At 43.4% G+C, this 22326-nt stretch overlaps 1 protein-coding gene across 2 annotated transcripts; it reads left to right on the top strand.

Moving 5' to 3' along the window:
- The first annotated feature begins 6011 nt into the window (after positions 1-6011).
- OSGIN2 (oxidative stress induced growth inhibitor family member 2) lies at positions 6012-21706 on the top strand. Of its 2 annotated transcripts, none has more exons than XM_068158505.1 (6): positions 6012-6267; positions 9321-9475; positions 13571-13707; positions 16999-17190; positions 18029-18120; positions 19873-21706. In XM_068158505.1, exons 1-6 carry the CDS (start codon positions 6224-6226, stop codon positions 20918-20920), a joined length of 1668 nt encoding a protein of 555 aa, XP_068014606.1. In that variant the 5' UTR covers positions 6012-6223; the 3' UTR covers positions 20921-21706. The 2 variants fall into 2 exon arrangements, with proteins under 2 accessions (XP_068014606.1, XP_068014608.1); XM_068158507.1 differs by having other exon boundaries at positions 6184-6267; positions 9373-9475.
- Positions 21707-22326: the final 620 nt, after the last annotated feature.

The following is a 22326-nucleotide window of genomic DNA, read 5'->3' as shown; positions in this document are numbered from 1 at the left end:
AAATAGCTGTGACATAGAAAAAAAAAAGCAGGGTGGGGGAAACACCTGTGATTCCAAGACTCTACAAATAATTACATTCTGTGAATGAAAGCTTTTTGTTTCCTTTTCTAACTAAACATCTTTAAGAGCTATTCCTGAATGCTTCATCTTTCAGCACTTGACACCTTTGTTTTGATGTTTTCTCTTCTCCTCTTTCCTCCCCCTTGGACAATACAACAAAAACGTGACTCAAAGAAATGTGTGAAGCAGCAAAAGCAATAGGATGCTTATGACAGCTGGATTTTGAATAGATTAAAGGAGGGAGGAATGCAGAAGCCACAGGGGAGGGAAAAATCTGGCTGGAGCACAAATCACTGCAACCTACTGTAACTGAAGAATTTCAGCTGGCTCAAGCCCTGGGATTTTGTTCTCATTTTGAAAACTATTGTTATCACTCTTTACATTGTTCCTCAAATCCCATGTACCTTCTTCATCTATACCAGCCTTGATCAGTTTGCTTCACACACAATCCTCTCTTTGCCCTTTTGAAACATCCATGCAAGAACACAAAGCTTCCCCGTGGACCTGCCCCTGTCCCCTAAGACACACAACTTGACTGTCACATCAGGCAGGTTCAGGAGTGACTGCAAACAATCAGTGTTTCATTACACAAGAACTGAGAAACATGAAATTCATGATGAATTCAAGTGCAAAAGTTTGACAGTGTGGGAATTATGTCACTCTTTCTCCAACACCTCCTTAGGACAAGACTCAGTGCTCTACACTGCCTCTGAGAAGGCAGCATGAAGCCTGGACACTGTCAGGAGCAAGCTGAATGTTCTTACATTTATACAAGAATGGTGTTTGCATGCTCAGCATTAGAGGTAAAATAAATAGAAGCAACACAATTAAAGCCAGCCCCAAGTATTTAAGAAATTATGGATCAGATGTACAAAATCTGTGGAGCCAGAATTATTTCATATTTAAGGACTTATTTTTGCCAAACTTTTTGCCAGGTCCAAAGTATGACTGAGACACATTCCCAGATTTTTGAAAGTAGAGGATCATGCTCCAGGAGCTGGACTTTGATAAAATAATGAGCACAGAGAAAAAATCTAGCAGCAGTGGGGAGGGGAAAGTTCTACTCTTTTGAAAAGTACTTATCTATAAATAAAAACACGTGTCCTTGCATAGGAAAAACTCTAAAGGAGCAGGAAGCCTTTCCTAATTAAATACTGCTGAATTGCTTCTCCAAACCCCAACATGCATCTGGATAGTTAGATATGATATAACGTAGCATGTTTAGTTGTTAACATTATCAGTAATATTAGATGGGATTGGTTGTGCCTAGTTCTGGGCCCCTCAGTTTAAGAAGGACATCGAAACACTTGAACGTGTCCAGAGAAGGGCAACAAGGCTGGTGAGAGGCCTTGAGCACAAGCCCTATGAGGAGAGGCTGAGGGAGCTGGGATTGTTTAGCCTGGAGAAGAGGAGGCTCAGGGGTGACCTCATTGCCCTCTACAACTACCTGAAAGGTGCTTGTAGCCAGGAAGGGGTTGGCCTCTTCTCCCAGGCAACCAGCACCAGAACAAGGGGACACGGTCTCAAGCTGCGCCAGGGGAGGTTTAGACTCGAGGTGAGGAGGAAGTTCTTCACTGAGCGAGTCATTCATCATTGGAACGGGCTGCCCAGGGAGGTGGTTGAGTCATCGACCCTGGAGGCGTTCAAGGGGAGATTGGGCGTGGCACTTGGTGCCATGGTCTAGGCATGGGGTCTGTGTTGATAGGTTGGACTCGATGATCCTCGAGGTCCTTTCCAACCTAAGTGATACTGTGATACTGTGATACTGCGGTTACAGAATGAGAATGTGGAAGATATCCCTGGGAAGATATCCCTACAGGGATTTCGCCACAGGCTGGAAGGACATGTACATTTTGCTCAGGTCAGGTAGTGAGCTCCATCCACCCTGGTGCCTCTGCAGATCAGCATAATGGCATTACCCCAGCACGGCACTTGGCTTGGTTCAGTGAGGGCGGCTTACAACACTGAGGGTCAAGTCTGTTAAATATTTATCTAGTTCTTACAAAACAGTAATTTCAAAGTAAAATACACTCTGCAGAAATACAGTGATGAAGAGTAACTATGAAGCAAGGAGCAAGTATGTGTTCTCTGCAGTACCTATTTGAAGAACCCTACTGCAAATGCATCAGTGGGATGATACCATAGGAGGCCCTGCTTCACCACACTTCTGTGGCCTAGAAGCACAGCAGCACGGTTCCAGTCTTACTCATCCTATAAACACGTCGTAAAGATTGCCTGATAGCAAACTGATTAACAGCAAATCACTGCCCTAAGTTTGAAACGACAGGAATCCACAACCACTTTTGCTCTGCCCAGTAGTTTTTTTTTCATCTGCTCCTGCACTGCAGCATTTTGTATTTCAGATCAGATACAGAATGTTGTTGAATAATTCATGTCCCCATACAGAATGTTTTTTCATTGTTATTTCTCCTTAACATAATACCAAAATAACCTGGAATTGGAAGGGCAGATGTTCATCTGCCTGTGTAAGCTCTGGCATGGCTCTGATTTCTCTTCTTGCAAACAGTGCCTTGTGCTTATTACCAAAGGTGACTAGAGTTACAGCTAGAGCTAGGAAGGATCCTGAGATGTCTGATTGTCTACCAGAAACAGTGTGCTCCTAGCAGTGGAATTCATAGTATCATAGTATCATAGTATCATTCAGGGTTGGAAGGGACCACAAGGGTCATCTAGTTCCAACCCCCATGCCATGGGCAGGGACACCCCACACTAGATCAGGCTGGACAGAGCCTCATCCAGCCTGCTCTTAAACACCCCCAGGGACAGGGCCTCAACCACCTCCCTGGACAACCCATTCCAGGGTTTCACCACTCTCATGGTGAAGAACCTCCTCCTCACATCTAGCCTGAATCTCCCCACCTCCAGCTTCATTCCATTCCCCCTAGTCCTATCACTACCTGAGATCCTGAGAAGTCCTTCCCCAGCCTTCCTGTAGCCCCCTTCAGATACTGGAAGGCCACAGTAAGGTCACCTCGGAGCCTTCTCTTCTCCAGACTGAACAGCCCCAACTCCTTCAGTCTGTCCTCATAGGAGAGGTGCTCCAGCCCTCTGATCATCCTTGTGGCCCTTCTCTTGGACACCTTCCAGCACCTCCACATCCCTCTTGTAATAGGGGCTCCAGAACTGGACACAGTACTCCAGGTGGGGTCTCACCAGGGCTGAGTAGAGGGGGAGGATTATCCATATATTGAATATTTTCTATTAATTCCTTCTAGTCAACTAGGCCTAGTTTTACATTAGAACTCTCAAAAACATAACTGAAATGTACCTGGGTAAAAATAACTTGCAGGAAAAAACCAGAGAGGACAAACAAAGGTGGCATTTGTAAGTCCCAAGGTAGATTATTATGAACTGATGATTTATTATCTTTTAGGTTTAGAACATATAGCCAGTCCTGGCCAAATAAATAAACAAAACAGAGACACAACATCATGCAACAAACTGACAGCTTCTTTTCATGCATCAGCTTAAAACAATTTTCATGTGTTTTCCAAGTGTACTTTTCATAAATGCTTGTTTGTTTGTTTATAGAGGCAGAGAGTGCTAACGGCTCCTTCAAAGGTCACACTAGAGAACTGCAGAAGACTAAAAGGAAACACAACTTCCAGACTAACTACACTTTCAAACATACTACTTGCATATTTTATCTACAGCAATTTAGCTCATGGGGAAAATCCTCTAAATAAAGCTTCATGTCATTAATGGCTATAGCTGATTAAACGTCTCCGCTGTCAAAGACACAGTGTAACAGTCTTCACATCCCTGGACAATTACCTTTGGTCATATTACTTTACCATGGATAATTTGGCACACTAACACCAGGCCAGGTCACAAATCCAAAGTTAATCCAAAGTGTCCAAAAGTTTTACTTCTTCTACTGCTCAAACAGTTGCCTCAGGGATTAAGTTTACACAACAGGTCTAGTATAAACCACAATGTATGTCCTCACATGGACCTTTCCACACACACTGCAAACACATCTATAGAAATTTTGAGTAGATGCCTTTTGCCTTACTGAGGAGTATGTCATAAAGCTTGTTTCATGCCTTGCAACCTGGTGACTTCCACACATTTGTTGGAACCACCAAATTCTCCAGTTCCTCCAGTCTGTAACTTCTGGCCTTTCACTTCTCACAGGACTTTTAAGACCTGTAATCTGACTGCTCCTTTATATCCTCTTTTCTAGCACCTAGCCCCTTCCCAGACCACGACCATCACACTCCATATAAAGGGGGAAGCTTGCTAAGGGAAGCTTCTTGGAAGGGCTCCTTTTCATCCTGTTCCTTATCCCTCTGCTGCTCTTGAGGATTGCACTCCTGTATGTTGTGATTGCTGCACTTTTGCTGGGCTGAGTATAACTTTATATACTTTATAATTATATTGGGATAAGTTTGTCTATTTCATTCAATCTGTTTTTCATTTCACTCTGTGGGTCGTCTTTTCCTGATGTGCCATCTCTGCTGGGGGTGGAGGAGGTGTCATAAGTGATAGACTTTAGCCCTAGGTATGGGCTAAATGTAGACAAGTTCCCATTAACCTTGAAATGCTCAAAGATGACAAAGAGTATCTAGCTTTCTGTGGCAATTAGGACAGAGTTTGACTGTGGGTAATTTGACAGTCTGAAGTGGACCTTACGCCTCTACACATTTCTTGTATCATCAGCTTTCAGGTTTTCTCCAGTCTGATTTTATTCATCCGTTGAAGCAGTTCAGTGCACTGCTAAGAAATGCCAGCTCCTTCCATGTGCTAATGATATCACTGCAATGCAGTTTTCATCTGGCTGGGAGTTTTGACCTTTCATTGGCAGAATTCTTCTATCATCTGCAGGCCCCTTTTGAGATATTCAGGCAAATAAAAGTTCCTCCTGTCAATCCTACTATAGTATTAAGATAATTCTTGGCTAGACTGGAAAAGACCTTTAAGATCATCAAGTCCAATCATTAACTGGCCTATACTCCCCTTGGTGCAACTTGAAGCCATTTCCTCTTGTTCTAAATTCTTGGTTTAATTCTTTGATGCAGAAATTGTGCATCTTTATTGTTCACAAACACAATGGAATGGAGAGAGCCAGACTTCTCTTAGTGGTTCCCTGGGACAAGATGAGAGATAATGGGCACAAACTCAAATAGAGGGAATTCCACATGAGTGCAAGGAAATGTTTTCATTGGGAAAGGTGGTTAAGCACTGGAGCAGGATGCTCAGGGAGGTGATCAAGTCTCCATCCTTGGAGATACTGAAAACCCAACTAGCCATGTTCCTGGGCAGTCTGTTCTAGGCTTGGACCAGATATCTCCGGAGGTCCTGGCAACCTCAGACACTCTGTGACTTGGGTATAACTAGGTTAAGAAATTCTTTCTCTCAAATAAGCACTTCTAAGACGACTTAAAGCAGCTAACAGAACAGTTACGTGCATTGTCCCCAAATAGGTGGCTCTTAGTCAAACAGCGCCTCGGGACTTTTAAATCTGCTTTGGTTTCTGTCAGTTTCACCCGTGAAAGCTGCCAGGGCAGAACTGGCGGCTCCGGGCCGGGAGGAAGGATGGGCGATAGCTGCACCGCCGCCGGCCCCCCAGCGCGCTGTAATTTTCCCCGGAAACCGGGATACCCCCCGTGCTCCGCTCTGCTGGCCGAGCCAAAGCCGCAGGTGTGCGGGGAGACCCCGGGGCGGCGGGTGGCTGAGGGGACGCTGCCAGGAGCGGCTCCGTCCTCTTCTGGGGTAGTTCTGTGCGGGGGCGCAGGCGGCCCAAGAGGTGTCTCCCGTTCCGTGCACCGCCTTCCCGCTCGTCCATCCTCCACGCTGGCGCCAGGCCGGGGCTCCCCTCCCCGCCTTCCCTGGCAGAGGCGGCGCATCCAGCATCCTCCTTCGCCGCTCTCAGCCTCGGCTCACGGAGACGCGGCGGAGCTGGGAGGAGGAAGCGACGTCCTGCGCTGCTCACCCCGCCCGTTCCCTCCGCCCTCCGTGCCGGTGCTGGCGGCAGCTCCTCCTCCCGCGTGTGACCCGCAGCCGCATGTGAGCGGGGAGGAGGGACGGCGCCGCGCGGGCCCCAGTGTGGCGGCGGCGACGACGACAGGAGAAGGAGGAGCGGTAGCGGGTGCGCGGCGTTCCCCCGCAGCCTCATCGCTGGGCCCTACCGGCGCTCCCCATGCCCGTGTGGTGCTGCCGTTGCTCCTTGGCCGGTCACTTCAGGTGAGGCAATGGGGGGAAAGCGGCTAGTGGGTCAGGGCGACTACCCGCCGCCCCCTCCCCGGCGCTGGAACAGAGCCGCCGGAGCAGCGGGGTGAGGAGATCGGGGGAGGGGGGCGGTGCCGGGGAGAACGGGGCCACCGGCAGGCGGGGAGCTGCGGCCTCGGCGGGGCTGCTGCGTGGTGGAGAGCGGCCGCGACGCTGCCCAGCACCGCAGTCCCCCTGCGCTGCGCCGGCTGGCAGGGGCACGGGAGGTGGTGCCCCGGGAAGCGCGTCGTGACCTTGGGCAGCGCTGAGACGCAGCCCGCGCTGGAGGAAGCTGATGCTCGGTTTCGCTTCAGGGTTCGTAGCGCCGCACCGCCGGGCATCCCGGTCCTCGTTGGGCGTCACTGCTCCGGGTTACTTAAACCGCCGCTCCCCTCCCCGACACACAACCTGACAGTGTGAAATTTGCGTCCCAAAGTGGCAGCCGGAGACCAAATTTAAATTGCTTTTATATAACGAGTTTTCCGCTAACCGCCCACTGCCGTCAGTTTACTTAATCGTTATTTTTTTTTTTGCTTGCTAAAAGTATGCAGGGAATTTTCGGATTTTACAAATCTGCTACCTGCAAAGGGCACCTCTTATTAAAATAATTTCCAGCGCATTATGATAGTGGTTGTGAAAGAATTAATATTTTCATTATCAGAGAAAATCCTTTCTGTAACATGCTGTGGTTTTTCTCTTAATGGGATTTTGGACATCAAATGCAAATAAAATTAACGAGAAAACACTAAAAGGCAAGTGAAAAAAAAATGCCCACAACGAACTGGTGAACCTGGTTAGAATGTAGGTGCTCGACAGAATGTCATTCTGGAGGTTATTTGGTATGACCAGCACAGGATAAACTAGGCACTAGCTTGGGGACTGACTCATCTTTGTGCCCACTTGAATCTCTGTAGGACTACAACCATTGATATTTTCACTCAGTTTCCACCACTGCAAAGCTGCCTACCATGAGTTCTTATCAAGATAAAATCTTCTGGTATTTGGTGGCGTTCAAGCAGTGTTCAGAGGTGAGGAAGATGGTGGCCTCTAACTTAAGATCTTGATGGGTTGTGGTATGATGTTCTTGCAAAGGAGAAACGTGCTCCTGGACCACAGTCCTTTGTATGCTTTGAACAGCTACGTGCTGTATGCCCATGTCTCTGTGCAAAGTTACACTCTGTGCTAAACCAGTTGGGTAGTTTGTGATACACTATCTAAGCTGCACAGAAACAACATTTTTATTGTCACAGATTCTTCTGTCGCCTACAGCGCTGTGTGTGTAAGCCCATAAAAGAGGTTTTCGAATGTTTCTTTTGGTTTTTATCTTCCATCTGGCGCAGCAAGTACAATAAAACCACACTGAAGCTTGCAGATGCTCTTTAAACCTGTTCTGCAAAGCACAGGGTGGTATTGCCTTAGTTAACTTTGAGCAAAGGCTGGGAAATAATATAATCTGTGTGCCTATCTAAAAAAAGCAGTATGATAATTAGTTGCCCTCTCTCTTGCCTTCTGCTCGTCTTCATCTCATGCTGGTTGCACGTTGTGCGTTTCCAAGATCAGGACGAGCTAATGTGCAGCTGTAATCAAACAGCAAGCACCTAATTGGCAAACCTGTTTTGTTGGAGTGCAGGGAATACAGACACCAAGTACTTGCTTTCTGAAATAAATACAGCCCTTAGGGTGGCTCCTCACCAATTTTAACGAGGAAGAGACTATCAGAGAGATGTGTTAGTGTGTGCTAGTGCTGTTACTACCGTACAGCTCAGTCTCCAGGTTACTTCAGACTTCCCCGTTGAGGAAAGGCTTTTGGAACATGTAGCAGAACCTTCAGTCTTGTGGGAGTTGAGGCGGCACGTAGTGTTTGTGGCTTCTTGAAGGCCATGGGAGTTGGATCAGCGCCTTGTGCTTTCGGTCCTCTGTAGAAAATAATTCCTGAAGTACTGGAAGAGCTTTGAGATATGCAGATTCTTAGGAAATGAGTGAGACTTCTTTTAATTATTAAGGTAATTACATCTTGTAAAGAGAAAAATGTTCCTATCAGTTGGTGGGGGTATTTTTAGTTTAAAAGTCAGAAAGTTTTTATTTTGAAGCCTTCACAAAATACCTGCCAATAACAGGCTAATCTGCCCCAGGTTTCTAGCTGAACTGAGGATGTCTGCCTCTTCAATGACCTGGAAGGACTTGAGAAAGGTCTCCTCAATAATTAAACGACAAACAATATAAAACAGGTCTTTGTAGTCCAGAAACACAATTTAGATGATGGATAATTGTGAGAGGAACCTGAGCAGATGCTGCAGAGAAGGAAATCTAGAAACATGACCGGGGTGAAAGCAGTCTGCTGCATGGCACCTGACCCAACTACATGGCAGTTGCTTACTGGTGGTCAAAGTTTACCACCAGTAAAACGGGCCATGCTTAGGGCTTAGAGGGATCACACTCTTCTCCATCTTGACACCACCGCCAGCTTTAACCAGCCTTAATTCTACTCCAGCAGAAATGTGTTGAGGTGAAGTAGCCTTGCTGCTCATCAGGTAAGAAGGGCTGTGGATGGCTGCTGTTGTTCCTTAGCTGCTGCTTCAGTCTCTGCCTGGCCTTCAAGATATTAGCTGGCTTAGGTGAGGGTCTGTCTCTGCTCTTTGATAAGGATAGCCAGGAATGAGTTCTGCTGTGTGGGGGATCAAAATAATGCTTGCTTGTTATAGTTTGGCTGTGTATAAACTGAAATTGGAAATCTGCATCTCTGCAGAGCCATCTGTGCCTTTTTTGTTATCCTTCTGTTGGCTTTCTAAGAGAAAACAGACCTTGAAAAAGAGAATTTGTTCCATTAGAAAAGCTGTGCTGAAGGGTGAAGTTTTGTAGACTGGATGAAGCATACCTGTTTGGGCCTCGGGTTTGCCAGTTTCATAGCTTTTGAAGTAAAGTATGAAAAGCAACTTTATGCTTGAAAACCATTCTGAAAACCGTTGAACTGTTATGCAAACAGTTCCACAGTTCCATGTTAGTTTTCTTCCATCTGTCCTGCTGATTAGAAGCTACAGAAGCCCTGAAACTGAAGGACAGCTTTTGACTTCTTTCGTCCAGTATTTCGGTGACAGCCTTGGGAGGAAGATTAAAAGAATGCCTTTAATTGAAGAAACTGTGATGCCTGGGGACTCCCTTCTTACTCTGCCTGTAGTAATAATAGGTGAGTTTCCCTTTATTCTTTTCAAGTTCTCTGTCACTCCCATTGCCTTTGTAGGCCTGTGTGAAGTCATTTATCATGAAATAATAACTAATGTTTAGCAAGCTGACAGTGAAGATGTTTATTAGGGTAATAGGGGTGTTATGATTAACAACAGTGCTATAAAACCATGTTAAGGGACTTGCTATGGGAGTATATTTGAATTTAAATCATGCTTTGACAAAAGGGGCAATATTATTTGGCAGCAGACACATGAGTCTTACCAGGAGGATTGTTTTGATGCTAGTGTTGATCACATAGGGTTTGATTAATGTAGTATGTGTGCTTCCAGCGGCATGGAGTTGTTGATGGTGCACCAGCAGAAATTAGTGGGGGTCACATGAGACCGTGAAAAGGATAATGTGATATGTGTATGTATGTTAATGAGATGCTTACCTCTGTCATTAATTGCCTTTTCTGTTGATGAATCCATCACCAACCCCTTGAATCTTTTCCAAAATGAACCCAAGTCAGTTCCACCAGCTTAAAAAACAAAACAAAACAAAAAACTATAGTCTTGATTAAATAGGTGAAGGCTTGTTATTGTAGAATCTTGCTGAATGATAGGATAGCCAAAGGAGCAGGCTCCTTAGGTGCACAGCTTAATTGAGAGTGCCAGGATGATTTGTATTGGGCCAAGGTTTTTCAGCAACAGCTGGTCACCAGCTCCTTATCACCATGACTTGACAAGGGGATAAAGAAAAGATCTGGAGTAAAGGAGGTTTTCAATAATCTAGTCCAAAGCTGTTGGAACTACAGCAAATGAACAGCTTTAACTGTACCTGCAAACAAGCAGAGCCGGCAGAGAATGATGTTTCGCCGTAGTGTGCTCAGAGTAAAGCTCCACAACTGCAAAAGACTGATGTTTGTACAGTACCTGTGCTCAAAGCTCTCTCCATGCTAGCTTAAAATAGGGCTCATGTAATAGACTTAAGTGGATGTGACAGACAGGAATCACTCTGAGTTCTGCATCACAGCTGAAAAGCAACAGTTTTCTGGCTCTTTGTCAACCTCAGTAGAGGTTTGCCATATGGTTGGTGACTCAGTCTTCGCTGTTTAGTTTTGCAGATAGGCTTTATGCAAATACCTGTGCTTGATACTTTGTCTAGAGGGCCTTTCTGTGTGCTGACACCAAACACAGCTGCCTCGGCTACCTCTCCTCCTCTCCTTGAAAAACAAATATGTTCTCCAAATGTTTTTCCACAGGTACACTGGAGATATTTTAGAAGCTGATCTCCACTGGCAGTCTGTTACCACTAACTCATTGGCTATCTGAATAGCCTTAGAAGGGATCCAAAATGATTTAATAATGTTGAAGAATACAAAAATAGTTGTCATCCTCCCCACATACAGAACCATGCTCACTGCTTAATCCTCTCTGTTAGATTCCTATATAGCTGGAGTCAAACATACTTTTAGCTTCCTAGTGCCATTATCTTCTCATTGCACTGTTTTATTAGTGAGAAAGAAAAAAGATGATACATGTGTAAGGAGTTCACTGACTGGTGGAACAATAACTTCAATTCCTTTCTTTAATTTCATCCCCATTGTCATGGTATGATGCCCAATTTAAGACTTAATTCTAAGCTTGTGTTGCATATTCTGTTGCTGTTCTGCATGCAGTACTAAGCTACTGTCTTTAGGAAACTGGAAGAAGTTAGATATGTTCCATTTGAATGAGTTGGGATTGAAGAAGTTGATGCTGGAGCTCTAAGTCCAAAGGATGTCCTGTGCTAATAAACATTTTCACCCTGTGCACTGTTTTTCTTCATTACTGTGTGAAGACAAGGTTTTAAATTTTCATCCAAACACAACTGTTAAATTTCAAGTTGATTATCTACTTAAATTTCAACATGTAAGGCAAAGCTGATAGTACTGTAGTTTACTGTAGTTTACTTCTGCTGCTATTCAGACAGTTGGTTGGCCCTTAAATGAACAGGGCCGTAGTGGTTTGGGGTATATTGATCATATATCTAAACTCTGTATAAAGTAATATCTCCCAGTTGTGATCAGAGTCGTTCTTGGAGGCGCTGTGCCTAGGGAGATCCATTCCCCCCCCCATCAAAGTTTATCTGAGAAAGTCATAGCAAGTCTAATTGCAGACCTTCAGTGCATATCCACAAGGGAATTTCTTCCTCTTGGACTCAGTCTGCTCAAAGAACAGGAACAGGCTTTGGATGGTCTCTGGGTGGTCCCAGGGGAGTGACTAGTGGAGCTCAGTGATGGTAATTCACCTCGACTTAATCCCATCCTCAGTAATTTCCTTGTCCCTTTCCAGCCTTTGTTGTAGCAACTTTTGTTATCCATTTGGTTCCTTGTAGTCTTATCCAGTAGGAATAATCTTCAGATCAGCATCCTTGGATATAGCACACAAAATAGGAACCAAAGTGGTTTGGGTAATGGTAGAGTCAGGATCACCAATATTAGAACCTGTTGTGAAGGTCCCAATGATGGAAATCCCTGGCTTTCCTAGACAGTCTTTTTCCAGTCCTTTTTGGCCCATACAGTACCCAGACATTTATTTTTCCTTCTATATTTGGGTGCAAAACCCTGGATTATTTGGTTGGAGCCATTGTGCAGTCTCATATGCTTCCTAGGCCTCCAGAGGAGACATGCTTATTGAAGATCTCTTGTACCTTAGCAGTCTCAGTCTTTGAGGAACTCATCTGTAGTGAGGCTACATAAATTACTTGTAGCCCATGGCTGTGAACTGTCTGTTGCAATAACGTGTGGGATATCTGTGCTGCCACTGGGGACCACAGTGGGGGCTGTAGCCTGGTGGAAGAGGAAAAAGAGATCCCTTTTATGAAGAGACTTGGGACGGGGGATTTAGTGACAAGGGAGAACAAGGGAGAAGAGTCTGGCATTGGAGAAGTGGGATTGTTAACAGGTGATAGAAATAGTGTGTGCAGAGGTGATGGAAAAGAGGAAAGGATGGGTGAACTCTCGAGATGAAGAGTTGAAATGGTAGGAAATAAGAGCTAACATCATTGCAATGAATGCTGTGTGAAAATGTGAACACATGAGTAGCTTTAGCCCAGTATTGCAGTGTGTGGTAAACACCATGTGTGCCACTCTAGATGGAAAACAAAGACAAATGACTAAATGGTGCCTCATTAGGAGAACACTGTGCTTTTCATTCAGTTGATGAGGAAGAGGAGTTACAGAAAGAACAGTTCATAGTCACATGTTTAATTCCTGTATCATAGCACATGCATTTCTGACTTCAGCTTTCCCTAGCTTTTGATACCTGGCTTTGCAATAGGAACATTACTTTTGTGTGTGCATGTTGTAAAGCTGATCACCTTCTTTGTTTAATACTAGCCAAGTAAAAGTAATTACCTTATGGTAGCATTTTGATCCCTCCCATTTCCCCCCTTTAATAACATTTTGAAATTAGGTGAGTCTATTAAAATGGCAATGGTGCACTTATGTGAATTATAAAATGCTGCAGAAAGGCTATAGAAAGATGTTTGAATTGGTAGTGTTGCTGAACAATGAATGTGGGGTTGTATGAGTTTCTTGTATTTTACTGTAGCTGTCTTTGACTTTGCTGTGTCTGTGACTTCTGATCTGAGTTGCAGTCTTCAGCTTTCTGCTTCTGTCTTTTTATGTTATGGGCAGACCTTTCTGTTTGCCTTTCTGTTATGTGTTTTACACAACACAGTGTAATTGGGAATCTAAAGTCATAAGATGGCAATAATAGACAGAGATCACAGTGATTGACAGGCAGAGCAGATATTGCCCATCAGGCCAGTTTCACACAAGAATAGTGAATTTGCCATGCTAAATCATGAAACTCCTTTATGCACATTTTGTCCTGTGATGTAAGCAGTCATGCATCTGTTCCTTGTTATCTGAAAAAGATTTTTGCTCAGTTTATTTGCAGGGAGTTCCTGTGGTAGGCTTTATTTTACCGTGAAGCTTGTAAGCTGCTTTGAATCGGAACACCATCGCGTTATCCTGCTTTAGTGTGATTTTTGTTGCTGTTTATGTAGTGACTGGCAAACTTTAGATTATTGACATGTTTACTAAAGTAGTAACTTCTTTTTTTAATAGGAAATGGACCTTCAGGAATTTGTCTTTCTTACCTGCTCTCTGGATACAGGCCCTATTTGTCTCCTGAAGCTATACACCCAAACCCCATCCTACACACGAAATTAGAAGCAGCTCGACATCTTTCCATTGTTGATCAAGTAAGCTTTGGTTGCTGTCCTGTCTAGCTCTTTTCCTACACTAAGCTGGATTATAAAACAGTGGGCTTTCTTTGATGATCCTGTTTAAAATGCTTTTGCAACCTACATAAGTAGTGCCATGGACAAGAAAATTACTCATATTCTTGCCCTACAAGGAATAAGACCTCAGCAAAGCTGAGTAACTGTGTGGGCCTCCAGCAACCAGCTTCATGTTTGGGCCTCTCTTTTTCCTACCTTCTGTGACTTGTAACAATTTATATTTAGGGCAATTCAGATGAACAGCAAGGTATTTTAAGAACTGCTTATCCAAAGACATTCTGCAGATTGCATTGTGAAGAGCCAGTGTGCTTTACCTAATCTCATTTCTGATGCAGTAGGAAGTTATTTTGTTATTCTGTTAAAGAAAATCAACTCATGACCATTAGATCCAGTCCTGGGGCATTCTGGTGGGTTTTGTAGTTCTTGAGCTTTTTTGTTTGTGGTGTGTTTTGTTTTTACAGCCTGCCCTTTGTCGTGTTCTTACCGCTTGCCAAAAGTGTCTAGAGCACCACTTCATCAGTGAGGAGCTGATGCAGGAATTCTAGCTTTCAGGTCCTGGGATCTTTGGGCGCTATCATCAAAGAACACAAGCTGCTAACATACTTCAAGTACACATACTTCAAGTTAAAAACTCCTTAAATAGAGCAGTTCTCATTAAGACTTCATTTTTAGTAACATTAGGGACACAGGTCCTCTACAAACAGCCCATTTTTCTTTTCTGAACAGCATGCATCCTTCACTGTTTGTGTTGCTCTCCCAATTGCTCTTGTGCTGTATTTGTTACCTGGGGCTGCTTAGCCTGGAGAGGAGAAGACTCAGAGGTGACCTTATTGCTCTCTACAACTGCCTGAAGGGGGGTTGTAAACAGGCAGAGGTTGGTCTCTTCTCCCAGGCAGCCAGCACCAGAACAAGAGGACACAGTCTCAGGCTGCGCCAGGGGAAGTTCAGGCTGGAGGTCAGGAGGAGGTTTTACACAGAGAGAGTGATTGCCCATTGGAATGGACTGCCCGGGGAGGTGGTGGAGTCGCCGTCACTGGAGGTGTTCAGGAGGAGACTTGACAGGGTGCTTGGTTACATGGGTTAGTTGATTAGGTGGTGTTGGGTGATAGGTTGGACGCGATGATCTTGAAGGTCTCTTCCAACCTGGTTTATTCTATTCTATTCTATATACAGACAATTTTTCTGTCTGATTTGCTTAGTTAAATCTTCCCCCATTATTTCTCTCCCCCCTCGTGTGTTTGCTTACCATGTCATCATTTGTTTTCTGTTCACCTCACAATACCCCTGCTGGATCACTCGCAGTGATATCACTGACTGTGTTGACTGTGTGAATAATTTATTTGAAATACAAACATCCATATGTGTTTGTAGTGGGGAAAGAGGGTTGTTTGGATTTGGGGTTTGCTTGGTTTGTTTTAGTGCTGTGCTGGTGGTATGTGATGTCGACCTTAAGTCCTGTGTTTATTTTTTTCTCATCAGGAGAGTAAGTTGCCTAAGCTTTTGGCCACAGATGCTTCACACACTTCATCCTCCTCTGACCCCATGGTATTTTCCCAGTCTAGGAAGCTAAACTGGCCTGTCTTATCAGCACAAATTTGCCTTATGGCCAGTTCTTCCTTCAAATCCCTATTCTACTTTCAAGTACTTGCTTCTGTGTTGTGACATTTTTAGAACACAGCTGGTTAATAGGTGCTGAAATGGGAACAGTTTACAGGTTCTAGGAATTGTTCTCAGCATTAACTACTCTGTAAAATAAGCCTAGCTTTGATTGTATGTTCAAAGGAATACTTATAGTACCTCCGTTGTTTCAAAATATGATATAGTTAGTGTTGAACTCCCTAAGAACTGTTAAAGGAGTTTTTCCTACTTGATTTTTAACACTTGATGTTTTTAGAATCCAATTATTCTTTTATCAAAAGGAGGCTTCCATAAATACTAACAGACCTCTATTAAAAGCAGTCCACTGCCTATGGATGGGAATGTTACTAAGTTGCTCTGGTCTCTAAATATTCACACATTGCATTGGGTTGGAAGGGACCCTCAGAGGTCATCTTGTCCAACCCCCCCCTTGCTGTCAGCAGGGACACCTCCAACTACATCAGGCTGCCCAGAGCCACATTCAGTCTGATCTTGAACGTCTCCAGAGACAGAGCCTCAACCACATCCCTGGGCAGGCTGTTCCAGTGTTTCACCATTCTCATTGTAAAGAACTTCTTCTTCCTCATGTCCAACATAAACCTACCCTACTCCAGTTTCAAATCACTGCCCCTCTTCCTATCACCACAAGCCCTTCTAAACAGCCCTTCCCCAGCCATCCTGTAGGTCCCCTTCAGGTAGTGGAATATGGCTATAAGGTCTCCCCAGAGCCTTCTACTCTCGAGCTTGAACAGCCCCAATTTTTCTCAGGAGAGCTGTTCCAGCCTTCTGATCATCTTGGTGCCCCTCCTCTGGACCCACTTCAGCAGGTCCATGTCTCTCTTGTGCTGGGGGCTCCAGAGCTGGACACAGTACTCCTGGTACCATGGCAAAGTGACAGAATCACCTCTCTTAACCTGCTGGCCACACTTCTTTTGATGCAGCCCAGGATGTGATGCTGCAAGTGCTCAATGCTGCCTCATGTCCAGCTTCTCATCCACCAGTGCCTTCAAGACATTTTCTGCAGGGCTGCTCTCAGTTTCGTCAACCCCCAGCCTAAACTGATACCAAGGGTTCCCCAGCTTAGTTGCAGGACCTTGCACTTTGCCTTCTTGAACCTCATGAGATTCTCTTCAGTCCACCTTTCCAGCCTGTTCCATTTCCTCTGGATGGCACCCCCTGCATCCTTCAGTCTTATTAGCTGCACCACTCAGCTTGATATCATGTGCAAACTAGGTGAGGGTGCCTCAGTCTTGCTATTGATATCATTGATGAAGATATTGAGCAGCACTGGTACAAACCCTTGAGGAATGCCACTTTACACTACCACATGTTTGTCCCTGTATTTCTTTTTCTCCTATGGATTTCAAATACCAGCCTGCTCCAGTGTACTCTGACTAACACATGCCTTTTAAATGAGAGAAATGTCTGTTTCAAAGTTACAGAAGAACTGAACTGTGGCAATTATTCCTGAAAAGTGTTCTACATTTAATACTTCTCTCAAAATACAGCTTGAACTAATTGTGTTCTCTGCCAAAAATTCAATTTCTGTGCACCAGAATAGCAATAAACAGTAACAGCTGCATGAACATAGCACTTTTTGTTTTCATCCTTTAGGATCTGGAGTACCTGTCTGAAGGCCTTGAAGGACGTTCATCAAACCCAGTTGCAGTGCTTTTTGATACCTTGCTTCATCCTGATGCTGACTTTGGGTATGACTACCCACCAGTTCTGCACTGGAAGCTAGAGCAGCATAATTATATACCCCATATAGTGCTTGGTAAAGGGCCACCTGGTGGGGCCTGGCATGTGAGTACAAGTTTTATCTCACTTCTAAGGTAACTTAGTACTTACTGTCTAAGGCTGGTTTATATAATAATGGTAACTGCACTTTCAACTGCTTTATTAGTAAAGCCAAAATACATTGGAAAGATTGGAGGATTTGTGACAGTGATTGGTGCTCTGTGTGGGTTTTTATATGTTTAATTCATTATCATGAAAAGCATTTTCTATGCCTTTTTTTTTTGTCTTGTCCCCCTTGTTTCCAGCTGCCAAAAAAATACTTATACCCCCCAAAAAAGTTACAAAAATCTTCTACAAAATCCTAAATCTTAATGTGTTCACCTGCTGTTTTCACATTTCCTCTTGTTTTATACTTTAAATAACTTGCTTAGATGGTGTTGGATGATGGGTTGGACACGATGATCTCAAAGGTCTCTTCCAACCTGGTCCATTCCATTCCATTCCATTCTATTCCATTCTATTCCATTCCATTCCATTCCATTCTTTCACTTTGCATTCCATTCTTTCACTTTGCATTCCATTCCATTCCATTCTTTCACTTTGCATTCCATTCTTTCACTTTGCATTCCATTCCATTCCATTCCATTCCATTCCATTCCATTCCATTCCATTCCACTCTTTCACTTTGCATTTCACTCAATCTCTCTTCACCCTCTACTTTCTTTTAAAACAACATCATTTATCTGCAATATAAACCCCAGTTCATCAGCATTTCATGTAATGTGCTGGTATTATGTCTGCTTGCTGCTCTAAATGACCACAATGAGAACTCCACTGTGTTTTACATAAATGTATCCATTTGAAATTTATCTGGTCACACATCTGGGTTTTTTTTTCTCTATAGTCCATGGAGGGCTCTATGCTAACAATCAGTTTTGGAGACTGGATGGAATTGCCTGGCCTTACCTTCAAGGAGTGGGCAGCCAGTAAACGCAGGTAAAGCTAGTGCATAATGGATCTGGGAAACCCAGGTGCTGTAAGAATCCTGTTAACCAATAAGAACTGGAAACATTCAAACTTCATTGTTCACATGAAGGCTTCTTGTTTTGTTTGTTCAATTGCCTGATGGCACTGGAAATTCTGCTTTCTGTGCTCTGCTGAGAAAAACAGGACAGTGGTTAGCCTTTGAATGCATCAGAAGCTCACAGAGTAGCAGTGGTGTGTTTTAGCTGCATTTCACAAAGCAGCACTCTTAACTGTGAGCAGTTTTGCTCAGAGTTGAAGGATATTTTAGGGGAGAAAAATTCCTGTCTTGTACCAGCTCACTGTTTTTACTTCAGCTATGCAACTAGATCAGAAAGGTGTGTGTCAGCAGATGAACCTAGGAATGTTCTACATAAGCTTGTTCTGAAATTGTAGCTTTCCTGACTTCAGTCTAGCAAAATTAAAGGAAGTAGTGATTGTACAATGTGTGGTAAAAAAAATGTGGAACTACTTGGGCAGATGCCTTTAAGGGCAGGCTTGCTCATTTCAGGACAACAGTTCCAGTGAAGATACTGTATCTTTGCTCTTTAATTGCTTTCTTAGATAACCACAGTAATCTAGCCTCCTTATTAACTGAAATCCCATAAGCTGCTTATAACCTGAAGCTAATTTGTTTATATTATAGTTTTCAACAGTACTAAACCCAGCAATGCTTTCTGTTATAGTACAATTAAGCACATTTAAGAGTATTGATGGTGATGAAAACTTCTGGCCATGTAAAATAGTGTCTTCAGTTTCATTGTAACAGGCATCACACTGTCATAGTGTCCTCTACAGTAAATCTCTCTTCAGGATTTTCAGAGTAGTGACCTGTGCCCTTGTTAGTCTTGTTAACCTATGAGAATGAGTAGCCTGATTTCTTGTGAGTATGCTTTTAAGTGTAACTCAGTGGCAGTCCTGGTGTTCATTGCTGTTTCTTTTGCCTTCTTCCTAAAGAAGCAGCAAAACTCATGAATCTCTTCAGAATAATTACATTTTTCATTTTGGTTTTGTAAGTGAGGATGCAATAAAGATGAGGAAAATGTGGGTGTAATAGCAGGGCTTTAGTGCAAAAATGTTTGGTTGGGTTTTTTTTGTCTGAACTTGGACGTTGTAGTCCTGTTTACATAGTTGCATGAAGTTTTGTGTCATCCTTACTTTGTTCATTTCTGTGATACCAAACTACTTTGGGACTTACTGAATTTACCTGTACACAAGGGAGAGGTCTTTGGCAGAGTATAGTGAGGAATACTTCACTCAAGGAGTACTAAGAACTGAGAGTTTTGTATTATCACTTAACAGTTACTATTATATTTCTTAGTGTGTTTATATATATAGAGAGAGAGGTAAGTGTATTGTCGCCATGAGCAAGTTCAGGTTCAACCAGTGTTACATTGTTGACAGACAGGATGCTACACTGGCTTCATAAAACACTTCCACACAGATATACCATAATACTGCAGAGTTCTCTTACACTCAATCTGTTGATCACCATATCACTCTACATTGTGAAGATTCACTGCTATTGAAGAAAAAGCTTGTCTTGTGTATCAGGGATCAAGAGAACAAATAAACTGAATGCGTTTATAGATTCCCAACTCAGTGTCAGTTACACTGAGAATCTTCAGTCCTCTTCAGCTTGACTCTCCTGTGGTGTGTCACAAGTGATATTCACATTACCAATAAGGTCTCAATATTAACTGGAGCTATTTGATTTTGTTTCAGAAACATAAAGAGTGATCGAGTAACACCAGAAGAAATAGCTTGTTACTATAAACACTATGTTAAAGTCATGGGCCTCCAGAAGAATTTCAGAGACAATGCTTACATAACATCAGTGTCTAGGCTCTACCGAGGGGAGGACGATGAAGACAGAAGTCAGCTAAATGAAGACATTTCAGCACAGCATTTGGAAATGGAAGATGGACAGAAATCTGTGACTAAGAGAAACTGGGAAATCAGAGGTTACCAGCGAGCAACAGATGGTTCTCATGTGCCCTTCTGCCTCTTTGCTGAGAATGTGGCGCTTGCCACAGGAACCTTTGATTCTCCTGGCCGCCTGCAGGTTGAAGGAGAAGACTTTCCTTTTGTGCTTCATTCCATGTCTGACTTTGGGGCTGCTATCAGCAAAGGAAAGTTACGTGGGAAGGCAGACCCTGTGTTAATTGTGGGTGCTGGACTTACAGCAGCTGATGCAGTCCTGTGTGCCTACAACAACAACATCCCAGTAATCCACGTGTTTCGTAGAAGAGTTACCGACACAAGCCTAATTTTCAAACAGTTACCTAAAAAGCTTTACCCTGAATACCATAAGGTCTATCATATGATGTGTACTCAGTCCCACAGTGTGGACTCTAATCTACATTCTGCTTATACTAGTTTCCCTGAACACAATGTACTTTCCTTCAAGCCTGAAATGAAATGTGTTCTTCAGAGTGCCTCTGGACTGAAGAAAATTCTGAAGTTTTCTGTAGCCTTAGTTCTGATAGGTTCTCACCCAAATCTTTTCTTTCTAAAGGACCAAGGACATAGCATAGGTCATCACTCTAATCAGCCCATCACATGCAAGGGGAATCCTATAGAGATTGATCCATACACGTACGAATGCACTAAAGAAGCAAATCTCTTTGCTTTAGGGCCTCTGGTGGGAGACAACTTCGTACGGTTTTTAAAGGGAGGGGCGCTGGGCATTGCACGCTGCCTGGCAATAAGGCAGAAGAAGAAACATGAATTGATTCAAAGTGGGGATGGAGGAGGTGATGGGGTTCCATAAGTGAGAGGTGTAGAAACTTTCACATCCAGGATTACAGATGTAGTCTTAACAGAACACTCACTGACAGCGAAAGTTGATAGCAGTCCCATTTCTGTTGTGTCCAAGTAACCCACGCTTGTGTCGCTTGGTAAAGGATGCTGATGCCACAGTACTTCGCCTTTTCAAACCACACAAAAAATTGATCTGCTGTTACAACTGATCTCTGCTCAACTGGAATTACTTCCAGAGAAACAGGAAATGAGACTAACTTCTATTGACCTGCCTGTCATCTCTTGCTCAGCTAAAAGAGCAGACTTCCGCTGTGGAAAAGCAATGCCTATCAGAGTGGCTTTACACCTTAGTGTCAAATGTGACCAAACCTTCTCACCATGAAACTGAAACAACTTCTAAAAGCAGAAAGCTTGCTTAGTACAACATGATTCTTGGTCCCAAAGCAAATTTTGAGCCTTCTGCTTGAAACAAGGATTTTGTTCATTTGCCATAGTGCAGTAATACTTGGAATGAGCACTTAGTAAGACATTTTTTACGGCAGGAAGGATTTCTGTAAGCAAGAAGTATTCCTCAACAATTATAAATGATCCTACCTGATAATTGGAATGAAAGAGAAAGCATTCCCATTTGATCTTTAACACCTGACTTGACACAATCCATTGATGTTCTTTCACGCTACGCCTAGAGTTGGGTGAGTGCAGGAAGACTAACATGAGATGGTCCCCTACAGTGATATGTACATTTCTGAGAGTACTCATTAACATGAACAATAAAGTACTGATGTAAGTGCTCTTATTACAGTGTCAATATAATTAATACCTAGTGTACTACTGAAAAATTAAGCACATGAGCAAACTTAAGGGTTTTTTTGCTTCCTAGCTCAGGAAGACTGAATGGGATCACTTGACTGGTGAACGTGGGTGATAGATACTCTCATCTACCATTTGACCAAGTTTTGGTTATTTATCTTCTTTTCTAGAGCAGCACATAGCACTAAAACTTCTTTAGCCTGTAGTTCTTGAAACTTGAAAATGGGGTTATGTCTCACAGCCAGCTAAGAAATAAACAAACCAAACCCAAACCAAACATGCCATAATTCCTACAAATCTTAGAGCTTCTTATAAAAAGCAAAGACTTGTACCTACCTCTGAACTGAAGTTTCACCTTTCTGCTCCATAATGCAAGACCTAGATTTCATCTGCTGGGTTTTAGTGTAGTTACTTTACCTACAAACATGAGTTACTCACTGTAGGAAGGTAAGCAACAGTTAAGTAGACATCTTAATTATCTTCCAGAACTCTTAAATGACAAAAAAAGAAAGTCTTGGTTGTAACTGATGTACTACCAAACATTTTCATTCAGGTCCAGTGTGAGTGAATAGCCATTATTTAACATTTTTGTTTGGGGCTTGCTTT

This window comes from Melanerpes formicivorus, unplaced genomic scaffold, assembly GCF_026170545.1.
Source record: "Melanerpes formicivorus ecotype bairdi unplaced genomic scaffold, bMelFor1.0.p_v2 SCAF_40, whole genome shotgun sequence".
NCBI lineage: Eukaryota > Metazoa > Chordata > Aves > Piciformes > Picidae > Melanerpes > Melanerpes formicivorus.
Note: the sequence above shows the minus strand (reverse complement) of the source record. Positions and strands in the feature narration are given on the sequence as shown.